Source organism: Leptosomus discolor, chromosome Z (genome assembly GCF_034619465.1).
Source record: "Leptosomus discolor isolate bLepDis1 chromosome Z, bLepDis1.hap2, whole genome shotgun sequence".
Taxonomy (NCBI): domain Eukaryota; kingdom Metazoa; phylum Chordata; class Aves; order Leptosomiformes; family Leptosomidae; genus Leptosomus; species Leptosomus discolor.
The window spans coordinates 39,656,506-39,683,311 of NC_141419.1; the positions used below are offsets into that span (position 1 = coordinate 39,656,506).

The 26,806-nt window shown below is 41.2% G+C and overlaps 1 protein-coding gene across 3 annotated transcripts in view; it reads left to right on the forward strand.

The window, feature by feature from the left end:
- Window positions 1-26,806, forward strand: part of NTRK2 (neurotrophic receptor tyrosine kinase 2) — a 205,651-nt gene that overhangs the window by 117,875 nt on the left and 60,970 nt on the right. For all 3 annotated transcript variants that reach the window (XM_086480514.1, XM_086480515.1, XM_086480516.1), the window contains one exon: window positions 1,574-1,762. In XM_086480514.1, the coding sequence (XP_086336640.1) occupies window positions 1,574-1,762 (189 nt within the window). The remainder of the gene's footprint in view (window positions 1-1,573; window positions 1,763-26,806) is intronic.

The following is a 26,806-nucleotide window of genomic DNA, read 5'->3' on the forward strand; positions in this document are numbered from 1 at the left end:
TCTCATCTTGTTCCTTAATTGTATGTGCTCTATCATGGATCCTGCCCATCTTCTCTCACATCCTCAATGATATGTCTACAGGACCCGCTGCTGGTCCGCATTCTCTCTCTCTCTCTCTCTCTGCATCGCTCATCTCTGCTGCAGACACAGATGCGATCTATGTGGTGGATTACTCAGCTCTGTTTTGCCTCTCCACTGTTCCTTCTGTCCAATATAGAACTCAATCTGGGGCTCCAACATTTTGTGGTGGGGTGACTGGTGACTTGGAGTAAGCACTACTTTTTGTCAGCCTCAAGGTCCTCTCTACTGCCCCCTTCTTTGGGGGGGACATTCACCCCACCTGTTATGGCTGCCCATGGGCTAAATGCAGGTCTTGCCTGAGGATGCTGTTCCAGGATAGGCATTTCTAGAGGGCAAATTTTTCCATCTGTTTCTAGCATCAGCTTTTGATTGTTACAATTAGATGATGTGAATGCCACCCCAAAACCCCTGGTTAACATGGATGGAGAATGAGGTGAAATGTGATGTGTGTAACTATCTTAGCTGGTGCTTCAGTGGGGAGAATAGGCAAAATGTTGTCACTGCTAAATGGTGATTCTGATTTTCTTCGAATGCTGGGTGTAAACTAGAAGAGGTAATGTGGAATTTAAGTTGGAGGGTTAGATGGCAAGAGTTCAAATGTCACCTGCGCTGATCTCGCTATTAGATCAAAGGCCCCTGCTGCTCCCAGAAGTGCAACACAGTGCTAGGCAGGATTTTTTTTTACCCATTTACAAGGTTTTGTTTCTGTGGCATGTTTGTTAAAAATCTAGAGTACAGAGTGAAAGCAAAACAAAAGTTGTCAACTGAATTACTGACAAAAATAAACCTCTTTCTGGAAGGTGCCAGAGCTGCTGAGGTATGAACTGGGTAGCCAGTGGGATGTTTCCCTGGACTGGATGAGACCCTCTGCACTGACCCCAAATTTTGCAGTGGGCTGGGATGTGTCTTTCCCACTATTCTTCTCAGCTTCTGCTCCTCAGCTTCTGTGACTGTTGAAATTGTCCCCTGTATTTTGGCTCTCAACTATGTTGTCTTTCAGAAATTACCAGCTTCCCACATCAGGATAAGCCCATCTCCTCTGTGTCTTTTGTCTTGTTACAATGCCACCTCAAAGGGAGGGCAGGCGTTCCTTGGGATTGTGGCAATTATTGCTGTGTGATCCAAGTAGGGTGTAAGGTAAAAAAGTTATGTGTGTATTCCATAGCTTATTTCTGAGAATGGCAAAGGAGTTCAACAAATTTGGAGATCTTCCCCTGTGACAGACTGTGCTGGACCCTGATGTATTTAGTCTAGGTGATGTACCAGTACAAAAATTTGCTTCACATTCAAACTCCTAATGGAAGAAACCTACTGTTCTCCGTCTGCACCCAGTCATACAAAATTCCTGAGGTAAGGTCAACAAGGCACGCAAACAGAGCTGTTGACTGTGGGGATGGAGGACAAACTGGTCCAAAGAAGGAAGAAAAAAAAATTGTCTGAGGGAAGGGAACCATGTGCTGAGTTACAGGAAAATCTTTGTTTCTAACTCTAGGTCCTTCTTCAGTTATCAGCAATGACGATGATTCAGCCAGTCCCCTCCACCACATCTCAAATGGCAGTAACACTCCGTCTTCTTCTGAGGGAGGTCCTGATGCAGTCATCATTGGGATGACGAAGATTCCCGTCATTGAAAATCCCCAGTATTTCGGAATTACCAACAGTCAGCTCAAGCCAGACACCTGTAAGTACAAACAACTGTATGTGTTTCAGTCATTCATTTTATCTGTGCAAGTGCTGGGGCTCCTTAACAGAGCTCGCAGAACAAAATGCTCTGAATTCATGGGCATTAAAGAGTGGGGTTAAAATGTATACAATTCGTTAAAGGTACATGGGATGAAGCACTTTACGTCTGTCAAAGCCAAATTCAGCCCTTGTGATGAGTCAGTGAAGTCAGCAGTGTTACACCTAAAGCCCAATCCATATTTCATCAAAGTCATTGGTAGCCTTTCCATTGATTTCAGTGGTCTTTGGCCGGTCCTGTGCACTGAATGTGTTCCTGGGAGAAAACAAATCCTGGGTCAGAAGCAGACGTCAGTATTGCTACATATGTGCTGCTTTTAAATTGGTCATATTGGCAATGAACATAATCTGACTTTGAGATCCGAGTGTTTAAAGTGATAAGAATGATAAGGGTTAAAACTTCAGTTCTTTTAATTTCATTTTATAATACAACCTCTACAGCCAGAAAAAATGTTGAATGTTTAAAAGTAGAGCAAAAGGTTGCATGATGGACAATAAATGTCACATACAATTCTTTCATGTTCACTTAGAAGCAGGTGAAATGTGAAAAAATAATGAAGAGTTAAGGATAATTAACTATGAATAGTGAAAATGGAGTATTCCTAACTTCAGATGCTACTCTTCAAACATAGTAACAGTTTTAGAACTGGACATGTGAAATGCTGATTTTTGAACCAGTGATTAGCATTGCCACAGATAACTGAAAAAATACTTAAAGGATATTGTGTTTCGTGGTAACTGCACTGCTTACTATTTTTCATCAGTATGCTAAGGTCTTTAAGAGTTTCAGAGAAGTTTGTTCCTGCCTCTTTTTCCTCTTTTTTTTTTTTGTGTGAGTGAACATTCGTTTGTGAAGTGTCACTGGAAGTCTGAACTGTTGCTCTGGGAAGTCACTCTAGAGATTCCCAGTATAGCTGGTGAGCATTTGGCTTGCATCTAACGGACTCTACATCCTACCTGTGTCCTACCCTAAATGATAACACTTCATAGCACAAACTGTAGTCTAGGGGCTTACTGCCAAGGTCAGAAACGTTTGCCTCTGGCTTCGCAAAGCTTGGATGCTGTAATAGGAATCTTTCTTGACCTGTGCATGAGGGCAGGTCTATGTATCTTGTGAATATTAATGTATATCTACATCTAGATTGTTGCACTAAGCACAGTCCACAGAAGGATGTTCCTGCAATGCAACAAAGGTCTCTTTACACCTTTTTATTATACATTTGAGTGCCCCCTCAGCAGATGACACTGAATTGAGTGGGAGTGTTGATCTGCTCAAGGGTAGGAAGGCTCTGCAGAGGGGTCTGGACAGGCTGGATCAATGGGCCAAGGTCAATTGTATGAGGTTTAACAAGGCCAAGTGCCAGGTCCTGCACTTGGGTCACAACAACCCCATGCAGCGCTACAGGCTTGGGGGTGAGTGGCTGGAAAGCTGCCCGGCAGAAAAGGCCCTGGGGGTGCTGGTCGACAGCCGGCTGAACGTGAGCTGGCAGTGTGCCCAGGTGGCCAAGAAGGCCAACGGCATCCTGGACTGTATCAGAAACGGTATGGCCAGCAGGAGTAGGGAGGTGATTGTGCCCCTGTACTCGGCACGGGTGAAGCCACACCTCGAATGCTGTGTGCAGTTTTGGGCCCCTCACTGCAAGAAAGACCCTCAGGTGCTGAAGCATGTCCAGAGAAGGGCAACGAAGCTGATGAAGGGTCTAGAGCACAAGTCTTACAAGGAGCAACTGAGGGAACTGGCATTGTTTAGTCTGGAAAAGAGGAGGCTGAGGGGAGACCTTATTGGTCTCTACAACTACCTGAGAGGAGGTTGTAGCGAGGTGGGGGTCAGTCTCTTCACCCAAGTAACAAGCATAAGACAAGAGGAAATGGCCTCAAGTTGCGCCAGGGGAGGTTTAGATTGGATATTAGGAAAAATTTCTTTTCTGAAAGAGTGGTCAGACATTGGCACAGGGAAGTGGTTGAGTCACTACCCCTGGAGGTGTTCAAAAAATGTGTAGATGTAGCACTTCGGGACATGGTTGGGGGGCATGGTGGTGGTGGATTGATGGTTGAACATGATGATCTTAGAGGTCTCTTACAACCTAATTATTCTATGATTCTACCCTGATGTTCCCTCTTACCATATTTTTTTTGTGTGTGGCACTATTTTGTGATTAGAAATCCTCCATTACCTCTTCTGCCAGAGGATATTTGAATGATCTGGCCTAGCGTATGCAGTGGGATGCATAAGGTAATTGCTGAATTGCTGATACTTGGTCACCACAAGAAAAATGTTAGACAGATGCATTCGGATTAGAACATCAATTCCTGTGAAGAATAGAAGCTGCTAGGGAATCAGAAATGAGCAACAGGCCCACTAGATCCCTCTAAGGCCATGCTTTTAAATATGAGGCTACTGTACCTCTGTTCCCAGCTGCATTAGACATTATAATTGTTTAAATAAACATCAGTGACTACAGAGTATTTAACTTTCAGCATTAATGCTGAGACAACATATACGCTGTTCTGTGGAAAAACCCAGACTGTACCAAAACACAGAATTCTCTTACATTTAGTAAGCTGCACATTAAGTATCACGGCTGCTAGTGCTAAGTAGCTCCTGATCCTAAAAATACTTAAGTCTGTGTTTGGTTTTGTGTGCTGCAATGAAATCCACATGATGTCAAGGAAATTAATCACAGTACATGAAATTCAGTTTGTGCATAAATGCTTGAAGGATACGGCTCAAGACTTTGCTATGGTGCTCTGAGGCAGTTTGTGGGGCTGATGCTCTGCATTCTGCCACATTGCCATAGTGGTCCCGGTCTTTGTGGGTTTATTGCTTAGCAAAGATAAACAGGTAAACTGTGGCAGTGTATAAACCAAGGCAGTTTTCTCCTACCACATTGAGCATCTGTCCGTTAAAGAGCATAATTAAAATTGTCTTGGACAAAAATGGTCTTTCCAGAAATAATTTCACATACTTTATCTTTCCATCTCTCTCACTCACATGTTATTACAGAGCTGCCCTTGTCCTTTCTTAACCTGCCAACCTCCTCTTGATGTGTATATCTGGTATTTATAAACCTCTAAGCTAAGTAGCTGTCATACCTTTTTCCTGTTTACAATAATGCCAGCTCCAGATGTCATCTGGTTTCTCATCTTCAGCAAGATAATTAACATTTATGTTTATTTCCTATCTGGTCTAAGTTCCATTGTCCGCTAGTATTAAACACAGCAATTACTAACAGTCATGCTGGAAAAGGTTCTTGTGTATTTAGTGTATGTTGATCTGTGGAAGGAGATGAGACTTTGAGCTAGGTGAAACTGTACACAGATCGTATTACAGTTTTCACAGAAGTTGAAGGAGTATGTCTGCTGTGAGTAGGAAGTGGAGTTTCTTTCTTGTTATCTACTTAAGCCATATTTTGACTTGTCCACAGTTAACCATTTCTGAATACGGTGTGTCAAGATCCATTGCAAATTATTAGATGAGTATGTGATTAAAAGAAAATGTAAAAGTTGATTGCGATCAATTTAGTTTGAAATTCCATCACTGTATCAGTAAATTGGTAGTTTTGCTACTGAATAACTAAATCCCAAAGAGTGATGGCTTCTAAGGAGTCAGTCTCAGGCTAGAAGTTATAGCACTTCCCTCCTCTTGAGAAACGGCTTTCAAGGTAGGAAAAGCAAACTGCTGAAGACCAAAAATCCATCAACTTGAGAGGTCAGGTTCCAGTCATCACTCACAAGGACTGAATTTCTGTCCTAGGTTTCTGCACAAATGCTCATCTGTACCTACATAATGGTACAAAATTACTCTTCATCTTCCACCTGGGATTGGCTGGTATTTCCGACTCCAGGTGCTCATCACCTTAGCTAAACATTTACCTCGCCAGCAAACCCACTGATGCTTTTTCAGCACTTGTCTCTCTGACACCCTATCCCAGCACTCCTGGCTTTTCCTTTCGCTGACATGTACCCTTGGTTACTGCTGGCTGGTGGGCTCATCTGCCACTCCAATATCTTCAGTATTCAGACCCTGAAAGTTTACAGTGCACAGACGTGTTTCAGACATATACCAGACTTCTTGGTTCCTTTCTGTGTGAAATCAAAAGCTGTTTCCTCTTTGGCAGTATTTAACTATGACAGTTCTGATTTCAGATGTGTGAGAGAGCGTCTGTGGCCTGGACATGGTGAAACGCTCTTTACACTGAAGTCATTACAAACCAGGTTGTGCTGTTAATACCATATAATTGCAAAAATTAGTTTTCTACATCTCTGCACAGAAATTGTAGTTGCTGAAGTTGCCAACCAAGCGTACCAGACCTGTTGAAACAGGACAGAAGAAACATTTTCCCCATGAACACCTGTGGACTTCCTTCATTTATCACTTAGCTTGTGGCCCAGTGCTTGGAATATATCAGCCCATTACTATTAGATTTCCATGATTAATGGTGGAAATGCAGTCAGTAAATAACACTGCTGTGTTAGTAGTAATGTGAAAAGCAAAACCTGAGGAGAGGGCATGCATAAAACATCAGTGGAAGTGCCTGGGTTAAGACTCTCAGAGCAGAACTTGGGTAAGGAGCTGCTTGCAGGTGGTTTGGGGATTTTGGGGATCAAATTGTTCTCTGCATCTCACCCCAGTAACCCAAACCCCTGCTTCATGACTTCACTGTGGTTATTGGGTGCAACTGAAAGGAAGGCTTGAGCTTTGCCCTTTCGTGGGAGGTTCGCAAGCTCCAAGTTTCAGAGCCCCTAGTCTGGATAAATATCAGCTGCACTGGTACCAGTTTGCACTTCCCAGATAATCTGTACTTGCAACTCACTCGTTTTTATCCCTAAAGGTATTATCAATGATGGAAACTAGTGTACTGGGCAAACTTGTTGATTAGTTGGTGAGTGGTTTAGTAGCATGATGTTTTCAGTGGCTGGCCATACATATAGCCATTGAATTTCAGATGATGTGGTGTGGATTGGCTTTCATATGGGGAAATTAGGGTATATTCATGAGATAGTCTTAATATTTGGTCTGTATTTCTGTACTTTTGGATTCTGTTCCTTCCAGTGTAGGAGTGTGAATGTGAAGTTTATATAATAATTATTGTACTTCCAGTTGGCCTCTGTTAGGGAAAGCCTGCAGCTGATTACAGGTTGGTGGAAATAATTTTTGTGAATTGACTTTTATTTATTTTGCTGATCTGAAAAAATGAATTTACAGTCTGTAGCTCCAGTTTGACAGTGAAATTGCTAATTGCATGTGCGATGCTAATTTTAAAGGCAGAAGTTTTGAGAGCATCCCTCTTCTGTCCCATTTTGAACACTGAACTTTTCAATTTATACTTAGGGATTTTCATTTACATGTTAGGGATTGTTAAACCATGTAGTTAAAAGTGATCTCAGTCTTTTTCTGACTTCCCTTGTTCTTAAACTATAGATTTCTTTTTAACATATACATAGCCAGACTTTGGTTGTCCCCATTAGTCAGGGAAGTTGCAGAAATGCTCTGCTTCAGTCTACCACCTTCTTTATCGACTTTTAAGGAAGAAAAGAAATAGGAGTGTTGCTCTTACCATTTTATCATGATTCCCACAGTGCTGGACTTTCCTTTTTAAAGCCATAGGTCTTGGAGTCTGTGATTATGTCAGATTTTGTTTTGGAATGAAAAAAAATGTGAAGAAAAGCTTGAGAATGTGTGCCAGACCCCAAAAGGCTGAGGATATAGGAACAAAAATATCTGGATTTGGTTTTCTTCTGTCTGTTACATTGTGATTCTTTTTAAACTCAGTTTCATGATTTGGGAGCATTTGAGCATGGCAGCAGCATGTCGGGGTGCAGAGCTGGCCCCACTCTGCCAGCCTGGCGAGACAGTCCCGGCATAGCCACTGCAGAGAGCAGAGGGGAGCAGACAGATACAAGGACCCGCTCAGTGCATTTCTTCTCCCAGGCTGTTTGTGGAAAGGTGCAACTACTTTCCATACTTGGTTGTTTCCGTGGCTCTGACCACTCACACTTCGCAAGGTGGACTGGTTTCTCTTTGTTTTGGAGTAGGCTGACAACCTTCTACCCATCATTGGATCACTAGCAACAGGCCATTTGATATGAAAACAGAAGTAGTTGTCTGTATTTCCAGGGTAGGTTCAACAGAAGGAGAGGATGTGGTCACCTGGTTTATATTTGTCACATGTACTTGCCTCAGGAGTCCCACAGGAGAGCCTGGCCCTAGCATATGTGTTTCCTTGCTGGGTGTGCGGGCTCTCTCTGCAGAGCGGGCATGTGAGAGTCTGGTGATGTGAAAGCTGCAGGCAAAAAGGAAAATTCACCAAGAGAGCCACTGCACTGGCAGGCCTCTGACCCAGGGCAGCAGATTTGTTCATTTCCGCATGCTGCTCATCCTGCACACAGGGCGTCCTGTAGAAAATAGCAGTGCACAATGAGCAGGCTGCCTGCCTGCAGTGGACAATCTCCATTTGACTTTATTTCCCATGTAACAAATTATGGCATGTTCCCGGTTTTATCTGTCACCCTACACTTTCCTACAGTTTTGAGGAATAGGGGTAATTTTTGACACGCATTATAGGGTGAAAAATAGACTGAATTGGTCCCTGTGCACAGAAGAAGGGTGTCCCAAGAGAAACACTCTGTCAGCATTTCCATCTCTTTTGAAAGACTTTTATATTTGAGTGGCCACAAAAGAAAGGCTGCTGTAGTGGTTTCTTAGCTAGCTAAGCCCTAAGCCTAGGGATTTTCCATCAACTCCGAAAGTTCACAGAGCTGAGAATCTATAAGCAGCTCATTTTCCTATGAAAGACACCATGACCTCAACAGACAAAACGTAGAGGAGCAAAACTGATCAATCTTAGTGAAATCTGGACTGGCAGGAAAAACCTCGCTGTCCAAGCTAAACTTGGCAGTCTTGACATTCATTGGTAGTTGGGATTCAGAGGCTGAGAAGCTTAACAGGGCACTCACTTTGTGACCTTCTGATGCTGAAAGCCAAACATGAGTGGGATTGAGATTACGTGGAAGGATATACATATTACATTTACTGATTGTCCTGATTCCATTGTGTGCATTATTCTAGAGATATTTTATTGGCTAGGTGCATGTATAAGAGAGATATCATCTGAATAAAGATATAAAGAAATACAAAGGTGTATTTGATCATCTTGACTAAATAGTTTTGTAGATTCATTGCGTGTTATAATCCCTGATTGCAGTCACCATTCAAAATGTGTGTCTTTGCAATTGTTCATCAAGTCATATATATGTCAGAAATGTCAGCCATATGCATTGGTGGTGTATTTCATTAGTTGCATTTTCCCAGTACTGTAGTCATGTATTTCCTTGTGCAACAAATAAAATGTAATAGGGAATAAATAAATAAATCAGAAATTAGATTTCGTAACTCCTGCTGCTCATTCTGAGACTCAGAAGACCTGAATTTTTTTTTGTTTTCCAACCAGATGGAAGAAATGGTCCCAAAGGCAGAAGCCTTCCACTTGAAAAGCATGGATTTCTACCTCCTAAAAATTCAGGAAGAAAGGAGTATTTCCACATTTAGTGTAGATGTGAACCTATAGAATCAATTTTGCCCCCAGAAGTTACTTGTGTTGCAGTCTTGATCTGTCCATGAAGTCCTTTTACATTTAATAAAAAAGGCAAGAAATCATGCTTTCAGCAAAATATTTGCATTTTATCACACAGAATGTTGTTCTGTGACCTGAATTATTCGGTGATCTACTTGCTGTGAGAGTCCAAATGCTGGAAATGCAACTGCAAGAAAGAACAGCTTGGACTCTGATCTTTAATTTATGAATAGCATGAGTGTTTTATCACCTGGAAATACAGCACATGAAACATACTTCTGGCTAAATAGTGGATGTTATAAGGGGATCTGAGCTAGAAAGATCCAAAGTATGCATTTCAACTACAGAAACAGTACAAGGCAAGACAGCATGAAACACGCACTTCCAGGAAAGTGTCCAGTGTCAAAATTCAGGTAGAGCATGCACCTTCATGTGTAAATTTGTCAGGTAAACTTCAGATAAGCACACTGTTCATTTTCAGTAGAGCACTGAAATGCACTATCAACATCAAGCCCAACCATGGGCTTCATGTGAAGAGCACACTTAAGTACTTTATGAAAGATTAAGTGAAATTAAACACATGCACAAGCATTCTCTGCAATTAGGCTATTAGTCAAGATTAAAAGACTGGACATGGTGCTTTTTCAGTAGGTGTAATCTTAGTGGCATCACTACATTCAGTTTGTCGTTTGACAATACATCTGTATCAGAAATACATAGACTATTTTGGTACCAAAATATGTAGCTAAATCAGTAATATGTGAATGAAAACCAGCACAGTTTATGTTGTAATGATTAAATTATGCCTTTTAGACTCTGTGCTGCATACTAAGTTCTATGGATGTTAATTTTATGTACACAAATTTGCATATATATGCAAAAGTGTAATGGGAGAATAACATGATGGAGGTTAAATGGGTAGTACTTACATTTAAACTGAATGAGGAAAAAAAATAATCTGTTGTGAAAACCTCCTTATCATGACCCTAAGCATGGAGCAGGATTGGGCCTCGGATTTATTCCTTTGTGTGAGTGAGAATTTTGGCAGAATAAGAGCTACATCTTCACATCTCTTGCCAGCAGCAGTCTCAGAGGAGTTAGGGCCGTCAGTAGTTTAAGACTGTGACTTTTGCGAGCAGCTTAGCAGTTTGTGTCCTGGAGGAGACCGTGTAGGTGGCTTTGCAAGTTTGTAGGTCTGCCTAGTGCAGGGAGGCTCCAGATAGCAATGGGTTACATTATGCCTGGCGCCATCAGAACTGCAGCACAGTCCATGGCCCACTCTGAATATGTGCCTATTCATGTATGAATGGAGGTGTATTGGCTTGCATGGCAGCCCATGCACCCAGCAGGAGTTCACCTGCTCTGTCACTCCCTTTCCTACATCATTTGTACTCTGGCTATTAGATTCTGTGAGAGAGGTACTTTCCCCACTGCATCCCACTGGTGGTGGATCCAGGTGGCTGGGATGCGGAAAGCTCGTGCTCCTGCCCCTGTCCCATCTCCTCCTGTAAGTGCGTGCTTATCAGCTGCTCTGGGTTGGCTGATCTCCCAAGCCTTATTTATTCTGTGTAGCTTGTTTATCATTTGGTCTTGAGAAACCTTTCCCAGCAAAAATACCACTGGGGTTTGTAAGGTCCGAGTATGTTTGGTTTGGTTTTGACAGGGTTTTGCTGTAGAGCTCCTCATTGTCTCAGGCTTAGCTGCATGTATGTTGTGGGCATAGGGTAGGCCAGCAGCAAGTGGAACCTAAGAGCCATTGTAAATGTTGTAACACATTTGATAATATTTTGAAATATTCTGTAATATTCTTCAAATAATTTTTTTCAGTATTAACTTGTTAATTGAACCTCTCAACAGGCTTCTCATTTTCCACAACAGCAGTTGGGGAAAAATGATAAAGCTGGGTTTTTCTCACTGGAAGGTGTTTAATTAATATATCCATTTTAGTTTAGACGTATATTCTGTATAATAAAATACCTGAGCTCAGTATTTTTGACTCATTTAAAAAATATGATTACACGGGTAGGCGATTTGAGGAACGTGCTTCTGTCATTAATTAACAGAAATAAAAACCAAACTGCTGAAACGTATCTTTATAATAATCTTTTATAGCCCTCCCTTTCTCACCTTCCCTTAAGCTAGTTTTCTTTTGGTTTGTTGGACAGAAGTGAGAGCAACTTCTAGTACCAGCTGCTCTCCCAGCCAAGGATGCCGAAGGGACCTCTGCTTAGTGGGACTATGACTGAGGGGCGCAAGGAGAGACAGGGAGCCCTTGAGCTCGGTAGTTTCAGGGCCGTGAGGGTTGGTATGAATTTCTCAGCCTGTGGTTGAACAGGACATTCCACAAAGGACAAGTTATCGCTTTTCAAAGGGCAGTATGTCATGAGGCGTACAGATCTCATACGAAACTAACACTCACTGGGTCTTATCTCTAGCCCATCAATGCCCTTAATAATTGAAGACTATTATTTGCGGATTGTGGGGGAATCACTGTGATTGAAGTATAAAATCCCTGCAGGGGCAAAAAAAGTGTCAAGTAACCTAAGGCAAGACCCTGCAATGAGGTCTGAAATTGTTAAATTTCGGTTGATGAAAAGTTGTGCGGTACCTCTGGCTAGCGACTTGCTCATTAACTTTTGGGGGCAATTAAACGTTTAAATGAAAAACATATTACATAGGGGTATTGTTTGCATTTAGAAAAAATATGTGGTGTATGCATACCAGCTATCACCTGTTTCTCTAAACTGCAGCATACCGCCGTATAACTAATAATTTCTCTAGGGATTTTTTTTTTAAATTTCGATATTTGGGGAGTCTAAATTCCATTTTCACATGTCATCTAGGCTCATGAAAGGAGCATCTCAAAGGCATTCAGGTGCTAAATCAACAACTAACTGGTTTTCTAAAAAGCCGTTGAACACCTTGGAAGTGTAAAGTCTGGTCAACAGAAATCAGAGTGTGAGTCAGCTTAGTACTTTGGACAATTTCAGTAAATGATCACTTTGCCTTTAGCTACCTAAACGCCTTTGAAATCTGGTTGCTGGAAACTCCACTGAAAGTCAGTAATTGTAGAGGTCACAGGTTGCAGGAAAAGGCTTTCAGTCTCCAAGAGGATCCCTTGAGCGGTACTGAATTGTACTGGAGTGTTGGAGTCAGAATTAAGAAGATGGGAAGTGAAGCTGTCTTCACAGTGGTGCTTCCCTGCCCTCTTACCTCCTCCCACCTTAGTTTGTTTACCACAGCACTGGAAAGAAATAATGGAAAACGGGGTGGTTGTCTCTATCACTTGGTTATTTATTCCCGAGTGGACAGCGAAAAGCCAAATCTAACTTCAAACAATCTCCAGTTTATATAATTTTGAGGCAAATATGGATTTGACAGAATTTTTAACTGCTTTATGAATCCTTCTTTGAGGTACAGTTTCAGTTAGAAACTTTCTGAAGTGAAGCCATTCCCACAGCTTGTCTCAGAGCATTTCTGAGTGTTGCTTAGGATTTGTTTAGATTTGGTTTCTTAGGCTGTCTTTCAAGGATGTGGTGCCTACAGCTTGGAAGGGCTGTGACTGCCTTAAAAAAAAAAAAAAGAAAAAGAAATAGCTGAAAACAATACCCATCAAGGGGAACGTGTCCCACACAAAGTAGGGAGGAACAGAAAAACGGAGAAATAAATGGAAAAGGAAAAAAAGAACGTCAGTCTCAGCCTTTGGCAGAGAAAGGACAATAGATGACTGATTTGCTCCAACCACTTGTGCAGGAGGACATGATTTGTCTTGTCCCTGTTTTATTCTCATCAGAAGAAAAGCAACTGTTTTGCAGTATTTGCAGTCTCCACTCAAGAGGTTGTTGAGACTGGGATAGCAGTGGGATTGCCTCCAGACAGAAATGCATTGACCAGAACTGTGTGGGAGAGCTTGACAAACTCCTTCTTGGGTGGTAGCGCGCAAGGCAAAAGCTTATGGGCTCATTCTTCATCCTCTGGTTTAGAAGTGGAAGCACCCTGTTACACAGGATTGCTCTTTCCAGGGCTGTCTGTGTTCTCATGTGCTTGTGATGCTCTGGTCCGTGAAGTTCACTTGTGCAACGGGGTGCGGTATTATTAGGTGAAAGTAAAATGATTTGTGTTACCATTGTCCAGCAATGCCGTTCCTGTCTGTATTGATGATAAATTCTCACCGCATTTTGCACACTGTATCTGCTCAGTTCAGGAATGGACAAGTTGCTACAGTGGATCTCAGCAGTAACTTTTTTGGTACCTAAATATGGCTGGCACTGTACCTGTTAGAAACCCTTCATCCAATAATTATCTAATAAACCTTTAGGAGTGTATTTCTTCCAGGACTTCCAACAGGTAGTGATTGGCTTATGCTCTGTGACATAAAGATCAATGTCCTTTTTAAAATACTAAACCTGTCTAATAAACCAACAGTTATTCACCACATGGTACGTAGCAGCTTCCCTAACATTAACAGCAACATATTTATATCCTCCTGTGTCTGAAATCCTCGGGACCAGGAAAGCAAAGGAGAAGAAGGATCAGAAGCAGCTAAAAGGCCAGAGGCTCATGGCTTGCCAGCACCCCCAGCCATTGCAGCAGAGAGCTGACTCTCATCTATCCTGGCAGGGTATGATGTGAAAAAGTATTAGCATCATCAGAGCTGCATTAGTGTCCTGCATCCAATGTAAGGCCTGAGGTGAACCTTTGGTACTGCCCTGAGGGCTCTGAACCCCCACTGCATTCACAATGTGCCTGGAGAAGGGACTGCTGCCCACCCGTCTGCAGCAGGGGAAAGGCAGAGACACGTTCGCCATCCTTCAGCACCTGCAGCCCATGGTGTAAACTACAGGTGTAAACTGCCTCTGACTTCAAGTCACATCAATTCTGTGGCCACCACTGGGGAAGCGGGATTCACAGGCCGGACCCCTTCAGCTGCGACAGCCAGCCTCAGCAGACACCAGACGTGAAGCCCAAAAGCTCTGCGCTCAATTCAACCTTGTGGGAAAGGTGCTCTCAGTCTTGTGCCTAACCCTGAGAGGAGACATCAGGTGCATGTTTTCATTGAAGTGTGGTTTCAGACACAGTAAATCACAGTGCTCATCCTGAAGACATGGTACAGAAGCACAGACTTAAGCCTGAAATTCACACAGTCTTTCTTGAAGAATGTATTTCCTTTTGTCTTAGCTTCTTCTTCTGGAGAGGAAGGCACAAGCCTTTTGCTTTCTTTGCAGATGCAGTGAATCCTTTTGAAAGTTAATCTAAATTCAGCTGTTTGCAACAATCTTTATTTTACTAAAAGGTGACTGTTTCCCATCTCATTGAAGTCTTCTGCATTATGCATTCTCATGCAGGATGTTTTCTCACTGGAATTGGTTTCACCCATATATCACAATGTTGTATTACACTTTAAGGTTACAATTTTTTGTCTCTTTTAATGGCAGCATTTTAAAGAACCCTGAAATTGTACCACATTGAGGAATAAACATAGTGCAAAATAAGCTATATCTTTCAGAAATGAGGAAGAAGAGAGAAATTTCAACTTTTCTTTGCAGTCATAACTTTCCTCTAGAGGCCTAATCCAGAACTGATTTCCCATTTTAATCAATGTGAGTCTTTCCAGCCTATTGATCTCTGTGTGGTTTGAGTTTGGCGTCAACATCTGAAACAGGACTGTGGTAAATGGCAACATTAAAGGAACTGGTAAGAGGTTTATCTTGAACTAGCAAATTTTCTGAACTGTAAGATAGGGTGATTTCAAGATAGAACAAAGCACACAGGTGTTCATTGCTCCATTGCTCATGGAATACAGCTTTGCCATCTCAAATTTGCAGCTTGTGTTTGTTGACAGAATATGTATACAGAAATATGTAGAGCACTTTCTATGGGAAAAGCACAGAAAAGCATCAAGTGTTTCTCTTAATAATGGCGAGAAAGTGTACAGAGAAATCTTTGAATTTTATTTAGTTTGGTCTGGTCTTGGGATGGACTCTCTGCCTGATTGTGTGGTATTTATTTTTCATCATATATAAAAGGCAGTGCCCACCCACAGTGACTTCTTGGCCTCATCAGACCAGCTGTGCTGTCCAAATGCCCTTAGAAGTTTTTCAGAAATATTTTCCTATGCTTTCTTTGACGTTTCTCTATGGGTATTCTGTATACAAGCATACATGTTAAAATCCACACTATTCGTTAGCTAAACCATCTCCAGAGCTGTTTTCCTGAGACTTTGATTCTTCCACAACTGCAGCTGAAGGCAGTGATGGGAGACATTTGAATGGCTGGGAGACTCATCTCTGCCCTATGATAAAGAAATACAGCAGCAGACTGCAGAAAAGTTGTGTCAGAATGTCTCTCCTTTTACAGAAGGCTTTTTAGGTATCCCCCTCAGAAAGACAGAGGAGTTCAGAGAAGTGGTAAGAACAAAGCTGCTGCAGAAACATATCTCAATGCAGGAGTTTTAATTTTTAAGAAGGAAGGGCAATTATTTAAATGGAATTGCAGTCTAAGGAAAGATAGCAATCCTGGGTTTAAATCTTTCCTAGATCTCCATGTTCTTATAATATGAAAAGGAAATATTAGTTTACAAGCTCAGGTATAAATCCCCAGTAGTCACAAGCTGCCCATCACTCCTTGCGCTGCTTTCTGCTGGCAGATCCTGAGAAGCTGTGTCAGTGCTGAGCTGGACTTGGAGTTTTGCATAACTTGTTAACTCTGCTTAGTCTGGCTAAGAAGACCGTAGATCAAAGCCTATTTGAACACATTCGAGCCAAAACCATCGAGCACTGTTTTATTTGTATCTCAGATTCTGTGATGGAAGAAGCGTTATCTAAACCTCATCTGTGACAAATCTTGTTGTCTCTGACAAGAGTGTATTTGGAATTAGCTTTTAGGTTGTTGCTTTTAAGTAAACTAACAAGCCATTTAATACTGTGCAAGCTAAGCATTTCTGCATCTTGGTACACTTGAATTGCTGAGGTTCTTGGTGTGTTGTTGTTTAAGTTGTGCAAGCTGTAGGATGACTTTAAATAAATTGCACTTTTTGGCAGCTAGTACTCAGTCTGATCCACAGAAGGTGATAGTTTGATTCATAGGAGGCAAAAGTTTCTTCTCCTCTCCTCTTCAGCCCAGTGAAAGGTAGTGGAGCAAAGCATCACGGAAATATAGTGTAAAGACTTATGAAATAAACACTGTACCGATGAATGCAAAAAATATGAAGTATATGAATATATTCAGTCTCTTAACAGGTACTCTCTTATAGCAAGATTATGGAACAAAGGAAAGGTAATGCAGACTAACATTTTGCTTGTTACCTTTAACAGGCAGCTGCTCTGTATGGGCAGAATTCACTGTATGTCCTCAGGCTTTGCTACAGGAAATACTTCCCATGTTGCAAACATAGAGAAAATATTCTTATCTCTAGGTTTTGTTTAAGTCATCAAGCATGTTGTTAAGGGTGATACTCTTGTACACATGTACGTCATAAATATAAACTCTGAGATGCAATTACTAATAAAACTCATTTGGTGGGACAAAACTGAACCAACATCACAAAAATGAAGCAGATAAATCATGCTCAGACAATAGGGAAACTGCAGGGAAAATACAAAAGCCTGCGACTTGCGCATATCTAAGCAATAACCAGAAAGGGCTCCAGTAAGAAGTGGCACCCTGTGAGACAGTGATGTGTACAAATCTCCCTCTCCCAGACAGAGAAGGAAGGAGAGGGTGGGGGAGGAAAAAGGAAATAAAAGATAAGAAAGACAAAAGGGTAGGCCTGTTGGTCATTTAGTTCAATTAAGCCAATATTTTGCAGCTGTCATGCTCCAAAGTTCAAGTCACTAACTAGAGTTTGCCCTCCCTGACTTCAGGATTTGGATTCAGGGAGCAAAAAGATTTGGGCAAGTAGGCTTTGCTTTTGATGCATTACCTGACTTGTTAAAAGCAGCAGTGTTTGATTAAGGTTTTTTTTAATTGCCTTTCACTTGGCCAATGTGTTCATCGAACTTCCCCTCTTTCCTGCATTTCTTCCTGACAGTCAACTAATTGAATATCCGGGTCAGGTTGGGAAGGAAATTTTATCCACAGTCCTCTGGAGCCTCAGTGAAGAGAACTGATGCTTGGCATGGCAGGGCCTTGCATCTGCGGCTTTAACCATTTGTTGATTTGGTTTTATAGCTTTTAAATTGATGGTTATTGCTTCTCTAGATGTTCAGGAGGGAAGTCCTCTTGAATTCCTGATGGCATTTCATTATGGTCATAATTATAAAATGTCTCAGATCTTTGGGGAGTGTGAAAGGATCAACAGAGTACAAGACAGCTGAAGAATAAAAAGTTCTTCTGGGTCACCGGTTATTTTTGTAGCCATCTCTGCCTCCCACCTCCAGACCGCAGCTGCTACTTTCGCTGGAGGTATGAGGAGAAAGATTGTTAGGGTGCTGGGATATGGGAAATGTAGCAGCAGTGCTTGTGATTATCAAAGGGACTGGATATTTAAGAGATGCCATGATTTGCGTCAGTTGCTGAAAAGCAGAGGAGCCATTCTGTGGATTTTCTTTGTGTTAGGAGTATTAGTATAACAGCACCAACCTTAATGAAGATGACATGGCCCATCATAATCCAAATGGTGGGTTCTAGCACAAAAATACTGCTGTATGCAGAACTTTTCCTCTTCCAAAGGATTTGTACGTTTTCAAGTATTTGCAGTAGCTTAGGAATTAAATTGCAGAATCATTCTTTGATGATTATCTTTTTGTTCCGTCTGGGAGATATTTTCTGAGCAATTACTTTTAACTCACAGCATTCAGATCAGGACATAAAGTTTGTCAAAAGTTGTATTCAAATCCTGGGATTTGGTTCAAACGTCTATAACTTCATTGGATCTTGCTTACAACTTTGCCTTGCTTGAAGGTGAGTTTTAACTTTCATTTTCCACATCCTTTCCACTTCCACATGATTTTTACTGGATAAGTTTCTTGGGAGTCAAATTTGGTAGACTCTGCATAAGAAAGAGGAGGATGATCAGTGGAGCAATGTCCTGATGTGCAGGCATCCTGCATAGGCATCTCTATGAGATTGGCATCCAGTTCTTCATCTGATGATAGCCTCAAAAAAGTGGTTACTCCACCATAATGCAAACTGAGAGAGGAAGGTCCTCGTGCCTTTACCACTTCATACAGCCAGAATAATGCAGCCTTTACTGAATTATTCCGTCTTCAGTACAACTTCTCCCCCACCAAAGTTCCACAATAATAGCTGAGATTTTAAATGCACAGAAGTAAAGCTGTTCAAAAATAGAATTTTCCTCCTGTGGGACATTGCAGCATTTCAGAATTACTTTCTGCTTTAAAATCAGAACATACATTAAAGCAGAGGGCACTTGGTTCAATTTTGTCTCAACTTTCAAACTGAAATGTTGAAATGGAAAAATGTCCATCTTCAATAAAATTTAAATAATTTGATATTTTAAAATGAAAAGTTTATTTAGGCAAATATTTCAAAATTATGGGTAAGAATTTTTTTTGCTGTTTTGGGCCGGGCAGGGGGGGTGGGGGAGCTTTTTCCCCTTTGAAATGTTGAATTTAATTCTTTGTTTTAGAAAGCCAAAAAGGTAAATGAAAATCAACATTTTCCTGCTGACAAATCTTTGAAACTTTATTTTACGCCATTAATATTTTTCAGTCAAATTTTTTGACTAGCTTTATGCTGAAATCAGTGCTGTGTGAATCAAAATTTTGAACATCCTGATTTGTGTTCAATTAATATATGGCACATTTGCTTTCATTCCTACACCTGTTTCCATTAATCTTCTTGTTGAACTTATCTGGGAAGGGAAGGGACTTTAAAAGACAAAAGTGGTTGTATGTAACTGCAAGTGATATCCAACAAATCCAAACTTTTTGGATTAAAGGGTGAAACTCCACTGAAGTCAATGGAGCTTTAAATATTGGCACCAACAGAACATTTGTCCCATGGAGTGCAATTGCATTGTCACATCTTGAATGCTCTTCATTCTCATGATAGATGTTACTAAAGAAGTCTCTTTTCAAACACTTATGCATTTATTATTTTCAAAACCCATTTCCTCAGAGAGGTCAAAAGCTCTTCTCATCACCATAGGGAGCCCATGGGAATTTCAGCATTCTGAAGTACGGCAGGTATCCAACCGTATTAAAATGTTAATGCCTTTTCTTTTTTTTTTTTTTTTTTTTTTTTAACCATGCCTTGGTTTTGTCATGAATCAAAAATGGTGGACTCTAATTATTTTTTTATTGGAAGGAAAAACATTCCAGCAGGAAAAATGTAGCTTTAAAATTGGATTTCTTCCAACTAATCCATAAAAGAAATTCCCCTAGTGAAAAGGCCCTATCCCTCGTTGCTTTGTATCACTAGTGTGATGCTGTAACACCATTTCTATAAGCTGTTTCTGGCAATTTTTGGTATTACCTATGCAGAAAATAGATTGCAGATCTCCTGTAAAAGCTGAATTTTTTTTTCCTGCTTGGCTGCATAGTGGAGCAGGAGTTTTCCCTCCTTGCCTATATTAATATTTTTCTTAAGAGTGGAGAACAATGTAATTATTTATTATTATTTGTGTGCATTACTTTAGAGGCTCAAGGCCCAAACAAGACCTCACTATGCAAAACACCGTGGGACTCCACAGCTGCAAATAACCCCTGCCTGAAGAGCTTTTGGGCTATGGCCCCTCTCCTGTAACCTGGAACTAGTTGATTGGCCTATGGGCAGGTTACAGACATGGGGCTTCACGCACAGGGTGAAGAATGGGGGAAGGATGCTTCGTTGTCCTGCCTGCATGAACAGGGAGTCCCAGGGATTAAATCCCTTGTCCCAGCTCATGCAGGAAATCTGTGGGCGACCCTGAGGTGGAAGCCAGATCTCCTGTGTGGCCTGCTCAGCCCCTGACCCATCCGTCCTTCCTCCCAAGTGTCATGTTGGCCTCCAGCGCAGAAACTTCTACCCGAGGAATTTTCCATTGAGTTCTGCTGCTGATGAGTTTCTTTCTCACCAATAGGTGGAAACTGACAGCCCGGTTTCTCAGGTGACACAAGGAACGGTTCTGCCATCCCAAATGAGGCAGGAAAAACATCACGCAGAACAAGGAATTTTCCATAAGAAACTGTACCATAGCAACTGAAAAAGACTTTGAAGCACATTACACTTTCTCAGCTTGTTGCAACCTGTGCTTTGATGCAACAGGACATCAGAAAGGCGAAGACTTGGGTTTTTTGTTTTTCTTTTCCTCACTTATTTCTTTGGCCAGGAGAGTGATTGCTTTAACTGATGCTGCTTGATCGTAATGAATTTATTGCAAAATTGTGTAACCTTTCCACATCCGTCTGCAAAGCCTGTGCCAGAGCCTGTGCTGTGGCATGCATTGTCATGCTATAGCTGGGGAGGGTGAGGGAATTACATCTGCAAACTTCTATAAGAGATCACAAGCATTTGAAATTGTAGGATAACTAACCAAATGGGACGCAGAAATATTTCCAACAGGCTGGCAGCTGTGCAATATGTGGCATCGAAATAAAGATGAGTCACTAAGAAGTAGTGATAAATAAGCTAGCAAAAGTTTCTGTCTTTTTTTCTAAGCATACCCCAAATATGATTGTCTAGTGTAAAAAAAAAAAATCACTGTGCAGAAACAAGTGGCTGTGATGTTGGTTTGGATATGGGCAAATTCTTGCTGTACTAGGGGCAGCATTTAATTAAAATGTATAAAATCTTCAAGGGATTATTTTTTGTATAAAATCTTTGCAGGGCAGATGTTTAGCTTGTTCCTGAGCAGCTGTAACAGGCTGTTCAGGATGAAGAAATCTAAATTAACAGGACCTAAAATGCTTAAGTAGAAGAAACCAGACAAAATCTGGTTAGCACTACTAATCAACTGAGGTCTGGATATTCCCTTTCTTTTGAACTGGACCAGTTTAGTCATCTTCCTTTTCTTTTTTTTCAGAGTTCGTACTGCACCCTGCCAATATTTGATTTCTCCTTTACGTCCCTTCTGAAGCCCATCTGCAGTTCAGTCTCACACTTCTTTCTGTAGACAATAGACTCCATGGTGTGGATGATCCTCCTGTCCTGTATATCTACAGATATGAATTACTGGGTGGAAAGCTGCAGCATATAGCACGTTTACTATGTGTGTACTGTCTTTTCATTCAAACTCACAACCTGTCCAGTTTCTGAGGGAAGATGTACCTCTTTTCTGTGAGATTGCTTGTCTCAGGTTCCCCTTGATGTCAGTGACAAGCCTGTCACTGACTTAGGAAAGTTGTATCAGATTCCTGCAGAGCTGTATATGAAATACAGAGCTCTGTACTGGAGCAGGAGGCTGTCATTAACTTGGACGTTCAGCAAGGTCTGTGCGTGAAAGCACAGTATTTTTTGTGCAGTAGCAGGAATAATGCAGGTTCTTGAATGACTTGCTCCTAGCTACTGTAGCTAGCTTTCAACTTCGCTGATTATGGGCAAAAATACCTTTTAAAATAGTCTTGAGAAGAGATTTTTCCCAATGATGTTCGTATGCTTAGCTAGAATAGCCCTCATTAGCATGCAGTTTACCATTTTCCCCAGTTTCCACAAGTAGCATTTCTGATGCCTGCTTGGCACAATAGGAAGGAAGATGATTCCAGTAGCTCCTGTTCAGAAATCTTTATTTGTTTATATTTATGAAGGTGTGGAAAGGGAGCTACAGCAAGTAGTTTTGAAGTGCTAGTTGCAGTATGTTAATCCTTGAGGGCCTGTTTATTTTTGTGCAGGATAGTACAAAAAGGACTGTAAACGAACAACATATGGACTAGAATAAGCAAAGAATTAGGGCACTTAGCTAAGCAGCAAACCTCACATTTTCTTTCGTTCATGGCAAGGTTGGGTTTTTTTTTGTCTTAAATTAGGGGATGCTGTGGGTCTCTTAACTGCTTTCTTCAGCAGCTTCTCTGTGGCTGTTAATCTAGAAGGACTCCACTGAGTTTCCCAGTTTACATTTTGTGCGTGAGAGCAGGGTTGATGTCAAGGCATACAAGATAACATTGAAGGCAACGCAAGAGAAACACTGTTGTTGTAAAATCTTTTTTCTGAATGTATTTTTTTCTTTCCAGTTGCTTTTATTTTTTACTGTGTTATAATGCACTTAAACTTTAAGGAGGCCAGAATCTGTAAAAATGGAAGAAAGTGTTCATTGCAGTCAAATCCATATCTGAAGAGCTTCCACTTGAGTTTTTGAAATTAAGAAAGTGATGGCAGTGAGCAGTTTGAGCCATTGTTTTCAAAATACACCAAATAAGAACTTTGACAAATACAAAACTTAGGCTTTATAGATTTGTGATGCTGTCCATATAAAAAGTAATTAATGTTTTAAAAAAACCCACTATTACAAAACAACTAGGTAAGCATTTCTGGCCTTACTTTCTGGGTGGGGGAAACAATGATAAATGAATTCACTTAGCAGAAGCCTTGTAAGAGTTGTTTGCTAAACCACTGATGACAAATACCTTTTCATCTCTATGTGTGTATGTGTCTAGGTTTCAGAAGCAAACGATGTTGCCTCTCTGTAGTTTGTCTGTAAGGAAAAACGCAAATCAGTAATGGTTATTTTTGCAGTTAGAGCCTGTTATATTCTTGGAACATGTGGCTGAATTATCATTCTTCTATCGAAGAAAATGTTACAACAAGGGAAGAATAAACGTGACAGAAGCAATAGTGAAAGCAACACAGTAGCCTGTGAGTTAGCTGAGAATTGTACATGGGAAAACACTGACAAAACTACCCAATAAGTCTTGAAATTGGTTTATAAATAATTATGTGAGCTTCTGACCCTTCCTCTTCTCCTTAATATTTTGACCAGAAGGGCAGGCTAGAAACACGGAGTCCTGGAGAAATTGCTTGAGGGCCATTTTGTGGATGTTGGACTACCAAAAGGCAAAGTAGACCTCCAGCTCTGTAACAGGCTCCAGACCAGTCACTCCTAAAAGCAGATCTGTACTTGCCTTCCTGCTGGTGGTGGTCTTGCAGGAGGCAGTAGTTAATCAACACTGCTTCTAAAGTGGTCTGTTAATGTACCCTGGTGACATCTTGTCTGTAGGGCTAACAATAGTGCTTTGTGTACCCCAGTGTTTTAGTTAAGTTCAGACAGCATGTGTATCAACAGACAACAGCCGTTTCCTTAGCTGCAAGTGCCAGTTCCAAGCAACTTGAGACAAAAATCCAGCTGTTTCAGTAGTAACAATAAAAATTATGGTGATTTTTATTATTTCCTTTACTGATAAGCATGTGGGGTATTCTGCTATTACAGTTCAACAAACGTAGCAGCCATTTGTGTTCGTTACTGCTGCTCAAAATGTTTTCCAAGTACATGAGTATGTAGGCAGCTGGTATTTATTGCTCTGGGAGAGAACTGGAACTTCAGAAGGAAGGGGGAAAAAACCCTACATTTTACCTGTCTTTGTTCTGTGCAGACTACACTTGCTGTAAATATCATGGTGTACGGTAGTTGGAACAAAACAATTTCATTTTTTAAAAACAACAGTCGTATAGACACTAGGTGAGAAGAGAACTTTTCTGGTCCATGCAGTTTTGGTTTCTTGCAGAGACTGCCAGGATTGCATTTGCATTAATTTCAGTCTACAACAAGTATTACAGAAGATTCAACTGTAAGTACTTTCCAAATATAAAGAGAACAGGGAAGAAAGGTGATTGTGATTTATGGTGACATCTGTTAAGCTTTTACAGAATATTATACGTGTGTATTAGCTATCAGCATAAAATTAACTGGTACTAACTGGTCAGAGCTGCCAACTCAGTCTGCTTGTGAGTGTAACACTCTGCTTTAGGTCATGTTCATTATACTGACATCGTATGTCAGATCCTGAATAAAGTTCATTCAGCCATTTTTGCCTTTCTTGTTTGCCCTGCTATGTGTGTGTGCTTCCATCAGTGAGAGTTCATGTCTCGGCAAAGACTGGGTCTATGTGCTTTGGGAAATACATGTCTCGGATATCTGCCCAGTGGCCACTTCTCCAGCAACAGCAGGGCTGTGGGAGTGCATCCTTCAATTGAATCATGCCTGGTGTTTTCCTCTTTCTTGGAAACTGACTGGAACAAAGTGTTCAAAGCTCTTTCTTCCTCCCTTTCCTCTTTTTTTTTTTTTCCTCCCTCTTTCTGTCTTTCACTTCCATGCCTCAAAAGGCTGTAACTGGGTTCATTATTGTATGATAAATCAGCAGTAAACTTCTATGCATTTTGCTTCGTTTGGGCAGCTCCTGTTCCTTAGTGACAGCTGCTTGGCTCAGCACACTGTAATTATCAGCTCAAAACCGAGATGCTTTTAGGTGCTGAAAGCGTATTGGCAGAGACCGAACTTGCCCTCAGACTCGTCATGAGCCACAGCTTTAAAAGATCCCATTTAGTTGTTGGTTGGTTGTGTTGTCGCTGTTGGTGCTGGGGCTCTGACAGTTCATTATCATAGTGGACCCTGTGGGAAGCTGTTGTTACCCTAAAGGAGTACAGGTCTTTGTTTTTCTTTAGCTGCTGACATATCATATGGTTAACTTTTGATTAATGTATCTGTGTTCATTCTTTTTCTCTAAAATAAAGTTTTATTGATATGTGGGAGGAGATTTACACCTGTTAGTGAAAATTTACGAAGCCCTTATTTAAACAGGTGTCTGAAGGGAACATTGCTGAGAAACAGACCTGTTGATTTGTTGTCTGTAGTGGAACCTAGGCACTCTGTTCTTCTTTAAGCCTACCTCCATCTGCAGCCATGGGGGCATACAAAGCATGGCATTGCCTCTGATCCACTAAAGGTCAAATGGCCCTGGGCTGTATGTTGTGCAAACTGGGTGCAAGGATCTGTACATAGTTGAGACTTTTGCTCCCTCACCAAACTTGTTTTAACAAAGTTATCCTCCTTATTTGTCTGAAATGTAGAGAAACGTGATTTCAACTGACAGATAACACAGTCCAGAGCTCAAATGAGTGGAAGGAGATTTTTCATATTCTCTGCTAGAGCTGTTAGCTAGATGTGTTAGTTATCATGTTACATGAAAATAACATGCAGATCCAAGAGGGAAGAAGAGAAAACATGACATTTTTTGCAAGAGAAATGATCTGGGAATGTCCTGCTGTTCCCATTGTCAAGTCACAGCTTTTCTTTTCTCACTGTATCTATGGGGCAGGTTGGGTTTTCTATCAGTACAATTAGAATAGACACCTGTCCTGCTGCTATTAAAAAAGACCTTGAAGTGTTCTCAAATCCTGCTGGGTTATAGTTTACTGTAATTTGCAGAGCAGTTCCAAGTAGGAGCACCACTCTTTGCTTAAGCAAAGCTCAATGCAAGGGGCATGACACAGTCTCATTTGCATCCTTCCCTAGGATTTGGGGAGGTTGTCAGACCCTGGAAAATGCTGAGAAGTCACCTAGGCTGTAGGAACTTCATGACCTTTACACACGGAATAATTTGTGTTGTTATCATACAACAGATACATTACCATCTTAGTCCTTCAGAGGATGCAGGATAGAAGAACCAGGTCAGCAGAGGATGTGATGTGTGGTCTATGATAAGCAGATCTTTTTAAGCTTGAAAAATGAAGCATGTGCTACATTCATATGGAAACAGAGGAAGATTTTTTATTTTTCCAGCGCATGAGCAACAAGACAAAGGAAAAGTCATCTTTTCTTTGCAGTTGTTGAGGATCTGATCCTGAAAAACCCTCAGCATGTTCAGTCTTGCAAACCCTTCATGACTTCATTTGGATGACCTGTAAGTGAGATCTTGTAGGGCTTTTATTTGAAACTGGTATGTAATAATCTTTTTCGATTGCTTTGTGGCTGCAGTAGAGGTATCTGGCACAGCCCAGCAGTAAAGATGAACTTTCTGGGTGTACCTTGCATGCATACACACTGGGATTCTGGAACTGTAACAGGGGCCAAGGGGGAAATGCCCTATGGGGACATAAGCCTCTGTAGATGGCATGCCCTAGCAAAGAGGTGTGCCAGCCCGTCAGTGAAAAAAAAGCAGAGCAACAAATGCCTCAGCATAGAAAGACGCAGAAATGCCAAAGGACAGCGCATCTGTAAAAGGGAATAGCCTTTTTCCGGATCTGTTCAATTTTTATAATGGTTTTGTTCATCTCTCCTGTTGCATGGGGCTTTGGGGCAGTATAACAGTTAGCGCTGACCCCTTCTGCATACCCAGAGGACAGAGGGCAAACTGAGCTTCTTTCCTTTTTAGTATATAGGAAGACTCAAGACTTGTTTTCTCTCCTTCCTGCTGATTTTGTTTCTCAGTGAATAATACAAGGATCTGCTCAAAGGGCGAGGAAGGTTTCTTCTTTTGTTTGTTTGCAATGCCTGATGTCTTTATGTCTCTTTTGTGGGTTGTCCTTGGGGATAACCAAAC